This window comes from Panicum virgatum, chromosome 9K (genome assembly GCF_016808335.1).
Source record: "Panicum virgatum strain AP13 chromosome 9K, P.virgatum_v5, whole genome shotgun sequence".
In the NCBI taxonomy this organism is placed as follows: domain Eukaryota; kingdom Viridiplantae; phylum Streptophyta; class Magnoliopsida; order Poales; family Poaceae; genus Panicum; species Panicum virgatum.
This window is the reverse complement of record NC_053144.1, coordinates 38,789,265-38,794,346: the sequence shown is the minus strand read 5'-3', so window position 1 is coordinate 38,794,346 and position 5,082 is coordinate 38,789,265. Positions and strand designations below refer to the sequence as shown.

The window sequence follows — 5,082 nt, the reverse complement described above, 5'->3', positions numbered from 1 at the left end:
TTTCTTCAATTTAGATCTTTTTTATGTTGTTTTGAACATTCATCACTGTTAAGTTATTGTTTTTGCATACAAACTTCTCGACCTAATCAAGTTCCAGTTGAAAAACATGAACTTCATGCTTCTGAATAGTAATGAGTGGACTACTAAAAAAACTATACGAAATATCAATTCGCCGCATGATCAACCTACATGGTAGATCGAGAAGTCTATATGAAAAAAATAATTACTCAACAGCGACGCATGTTCAAAACAACATAAAAAAGTTCTAAATTGAAAAATAAAGCAAAATTTCATAAGATTTCGTCTACCCAGTGGATGAAAATTGAGATTTCGTCCACCGGGTTGATGAAATCTATTTTCGTCTACCCATTAGACGAAATTATAATTTAGTCATCAAAATTTATAGTAATTGTATTTTTCATGCAATTTCATCTTCCATGTGGGCGAAAATATAATTTTCGTCTAATGATTGGACGAAAATTGTTTCCGAAATTTAGCAAATTTCGTCCGCTTAGCAGACGAAATCTCAATTTCGTCAGCTGGGCAGATGATGGTGACCTATTTTTTAAATTTATCAGATCTGGAGTATTATTTTATAATTATAGTAAAAACAAATATTAAAAAAATAAAAAATTCTCACTTACGATGGTTATCACAGCCTATTAATCCTAATTATATTGTTTTTTGGGTGGTTCAAATACTTTCTTTATTGTTTTATTGCTTAATTCGTTTGTGCCTTTACTTAACCGTGTACAGCATTCCAACAAAAGCGTGATATGGCAACGTAAGATTTTGCCGTATGTCCTGTGTTCGGAAGATAGTTGAGCAGGAATCTAAGAGCTCGGAAGTTAGTTGAGCAGGAATCTAAGAGCTCTCCATGTCTCTGTAATAAAGCACTCTTTATTCGCAAACTAATTGCATACAGGATCAGCCGATCAGGGTAGAACGACACTGATGACCCTATCGAAGATCCAGTTGATTGGGATACGAGTGGGCTCGTTTCTCGCCTTGACTGCTCTCTCCAGAACCTTATCTTCCATCCGCTGCATTTTGTTCGGCAGCGCGCACAGGTAGTCACGCGCGCGCCTCCCTTCGCCGGAGAGCCCCGAGGCGAGCTCCTTCACTCCCCACTGCCCTATGAGGTGCTCCAGGATGCCGCGGTAGTCGGAAACCGTGTACGTGCCGGCCTGCTGCGCGACGGCGCTGAAGCGATCGTAGAAGTCGCGGCCGCTATGGCGGCCGTCATTGATTAAGCCAGTCGGCATGTCGATCCGGTGGCGCATCATGTACGCCATCGCGCGCACGGCGGCGTCCGGTTCCACCTCGAAGAGCTTCCCCATGATGCGTGTGTAGGCCGCCTCGTGCCGCTTCTCGTCGGCGGCGACGGTGCCGCAGATCCGCGCGAGGGTCGAGTCCCCGGCGCCGCGCGCGCCCACGAGGCGCGCCGTGTTCCCGTGCGCGATGGCCGTGGCGCGCTCCTGGAAGGTGAGGTAGACGAAGCCGTGGTACGGGCTCCTCACCGGCCCGTGGAAGCTCATCCCGTCGCGGATGAGGCGCTGCACGGTGCGCTCCACCTCGCGCATGTCGAAGCGACCGGAGAGGTGCATGTAGCGGTTGAGCACGTCGCCGTGGCGGTTCTCCTCAGCGGACCACCCGCGGATCCAGCGCGCCCACGGCGTGGGGTCGGCGCCCGTGGCGTCACGCACGACCTCGAAGCGGTTCAGCCCGCTCGGGTACGTGGGCAGCGCCTCCTCCGTGACCATGTTCGCCACGAGGCACACGAGGAGCTCGTCCGGCACCTCCGCCGCCCCCGCGCGGAGCTCGAGGCACGCGGCGTGGAAGCCGTCGCTGCCCAGGGCCGCCGGATCCGGCAGCAGGTCGGACGGCTGCCACGACGCCTCCACGGGCTTGAGCAGCGTGAGCACATGTTCCTCCACCCACGGCTCCATCTCCCTCAGCACGTCCAGCCTCTCCGGCGTCAGGTAGCTCGGCCATTCGTCCTCCTCGTCCACCACGTCCTTCTTGTCTCGCCGGCGTCCAGCCGCGGCCGTCGCCTCACTGCTCGCTGCAGCCCCGTTCCTGCACCTCCTGCCCTCATGCCGGCACTCAGCATGCGCAGTTATATACATATATATCGTACGGGAACACAGCTCGTAAAAATTAATTAACTTCTAGAGTAAGAAATGCCCGCACCAGGTGCTGCGATTGATAGCTAGGACACCATTGCCGGTAGTTGTTTGTGGGTTGCAGCAGCAGCGGTTTCTCCCAGCTGGAGCATTTGGTTTACACGACGGGTACCCAAACCTGAGCACGGTTGCTGCTGCCAAGGCCATGGTGTTGGAATCTGCTGGCTGACTAACCACAGATCTTGATCGCTCGAGCTCTACACACCACTACCAGAGAACTAGATCGACGCTCCGTGTGATTTGCGAACGCTGACGAGCGCTCTGCTGCTGGCTGGATCATTCCGTCGGGGCGATCTTATATATAGTCGAGGATCGGAGCAGGTAGACACCCCATGTCATTAGTAGTAATTCGCAGTTACTAGCGCGCCGTTGTTTGGTAGGAGTAGTTGGCATGAATTACTCCGTCTCTGTCTCGGGACAGTGGCACATCACATGCTGCTCATTCATGTATCGAGAGGGCACATCGCCCATGCATGCAGTTACACCCGGCCCATGCCAGCCGGGTTCAATATCCCTGTAGATTTGGTGACGAGTACCTAGAGACCATACTGTCCCTGATTCCTTCTGCAGGACTCTGATCGTTTTTGGTTGCTGGCTGCATAGGAACTTGGATTAGTCCCCACCCATCATTGATGGATCGGATCAATTAATTGCCATATATAGTAGTATGCTGCTATCATAACATACGAATTAATCTAAGTCCCACAAGATTCAACACTTTGCTCTGCTGGCTGCTTTTTCAGCGAGCCAACAATAATCAATCCGTTATTGGGGCTCGTTTGGTTATGTAAATAGCTGTCAAATCGAATTTTCGGAAGTCAATTTAGACAAATCTATTAAGTATTAATTATTATATGATTAGCATATAATTATTGTAACAATAAACTAAAGTAAATTTTCATGATATTATTGTGATTAAATAGAATATGCACGAGGAGAAGTCCACTTGCCTTCCTCGCCAAACTGCTTATTCTGTTCCTAATATAGTTGCTCTTGATTTCCCTCGAACAGCGTGTTATCTACACGATCATGCAACCAAAACATACGACAAATAAGAAAAAGCACAAAAAACAATATAAACACAGAAATATATGATGATAAAGATGTTGTACACGCTCAAGGATCGCATGAGCACCAGAATGGCTGCAAACGCAGAGTTAAAATGAAGAAGATATGGCTAAAACAAAGTACCAGGAGCTTATTTGAGAAGAAATAGAACTTAGGGGGGCTAGATCTATAGAAACTAGGGGTTAAAACCTAATTAAACATATAAACAAAAAGTCTACTGTGTAAAATGAGTTTCCAAGGATGGCGGGCATAAAAACTAGTAAGGACAACGGCTAAAACAGAAAGGAAAGGATCTTTTTGCAATTACTTTTGAACTGAGATATATTGCAGTTTGATTTCGATACGACCCAGGGTACTTTTTACAAAAATGCTGAGGGTGGCTCTGGTTGACCGGTATTGACCCGGGTTTGGGCGGAGTGTGGCCGACACGGCGGTGCGGCCCAACGGCACTCCGGCAAGCAATTCCGCCGCGAGGAGTCGAGGGGGAGAGGGGAAATGAGTCCGAGAAACTCCATACCACGGCGCGAAAGTCCGACTATGCTCGGCGGCGCTGCTGTAGAGCACAAGAGTAAGGGGAAAAGGGCTGGCAATTGCTCTCTCCACGATGCGGCTATGGAAAGAAGGCGAGGAGGAGTGGTGAGGTGGCGGCTCGTCGACAGTGGCGCTACGGGCAGTCGGCACGACAACGAGCGAGGAGGTGGGGCGCCAAGGATGAGGAGATGCTGAAAGAGGGGGCAGAGGTCTCGAACGCACCTCATATAGGCTGAAGAAGGAAGAGAGAAGGCCGAGAAAGGGAGGAGATGCAGCTTGAGCGGCTGCCCATCAATAGCATTTAAGAAGGAGGTCTTGATTGAGAAGAAATGGAAGGGAGGAGGGAAGGCGAGGGGGTGGAATGGGCGGCAGTGATGGCGCGCATTCAAGGCAAGCTCTGGTGGAGTGGGAGGCAAGCAGGCGCGGGGACACAGGCGTCCGGCGGCGCGCGCAACATGGGGGAGGAGGCGAGCGGCTGGAGCTAGGTGAAGCCCTGACGAGTGGGGCTGGCTTGGCAGTGAGGGAGAGAGGAGGGAGGCGGGATGGGCCGGCGCAGCATACTGTGGCGGAAGCAGGCTGTGCGGAGAAGAAAGAAAGGAGGGAGAGAGGAAGAAAGAGGGAGGTTTTGTCCGGGTCAAGAAAGAAAAAAGAAAAGAGAAGGGAGAAAGAGAGTTGGGCCGGGCTGCAAAGAGAAAGAGGAGGAAAAAGAAAAGTTTTCTTACAAAGCACAAGCATCATTTGAATAAAATTATTTTGAATTCAAACAAAATTTATTTTTGGGTGTTACAGTTGCCAGGGCGTCGGTGGTCAACGGCAGCCATAAAGTGGGGAATGTGGTGGAAGGGAATACCAGTAGCGGTGGCGTGTTGCGGTCATTGGTGATGACGCCGCTGGTCGGGGCGGTGGCCTGACATCTGGTGGGCAAGGGACCGGGTGGGGAGCTCAAGTCAGAGGTGATTAGTTGTGGCGTAGTGGGGGGCGACGGCGGAGGCGGCAAAGCCAGAGGATGCGGGGGAAGATCGGGGCGCTCGGCTCGTGGATAAATGCCAATTGCATATGCAAGGAATAGAGCCCCCAACCAGACCAGCACTGCCATCTGCATTTTGCAGCAAAAATCTAGCCGATTGAGTCCACCACCAGCACACACAACGATGCCCTCCTCTCCCTCGTCCCCATCCAAAACTGCTCTAGTGCTGATGAAATTATTAGTACTGATTAATCAGTACAAGTTATACGTAGGAAATTATAAATAAAATTTGATTATATTTTGCCTCATATTTACAAAATATAAGTAAAT

The 5,082-nt window shown here is 50.2% G+C and overlaps 1 protein-coding gene across 2 annotated transcripts; it reads right to left on the bottom strand.

Moving 5' to 3' along the window:
* Window positions 1–878: 878 nt before the first annotated feature.
* Window positions 879–2,477, bottom strand: LOC120651333 (acyl-[acyl-carrier-protein] desaturase 6, chloroplastic-like). 2 transcript variants are annotated; one of them, XM_039928814.1, is made up of 2 exons: window positions 2,194–2,477; window positions 879–2,079 (listed from the first exon to the last, which is right to left on the bottom strand). In XM_039928814.1, exons 1-2 carry the CDS (start codon window positions 2,331–2,333, stop codon window positions 936–938), a joined length of 1,284 nt encoding a protein of 427 aa, XP_039784748.1. In that variant the 5' UTR covers window positions 2,334–2,477; the 3' UTR covers window positions 879–935. The 2 variants fall into 2 exon arrangements, with proteins under 2 accessions (XP_039784748.1, XP_039784747.1); XM_039928813.1 differs by having other exon boundaries at window positions 879–2,088; window positions 2,194–2,476.
* Between the last annotated feature and the right edge of the window lie 2,605 nt (window positions 2,478–5,082).

Excerpts from the sequence above, each read along its gene's own strand:
- LOC120651333 (XM_039928813.1), bottom strand. The coding sequence starts at position 2,333 with ATGGCCTTGGCAGCAGCAACCGTGCTCAGGTTTGGGTACCCGTCGTGT. Across the intron at positions 2,089-2,193 it reads GCTATCAATCGCAGCACCTG|GAGGTGCAGGAACGGGGCTG; the intron begins GTGCGGGCATTT and ends GCATGAGGGCAG.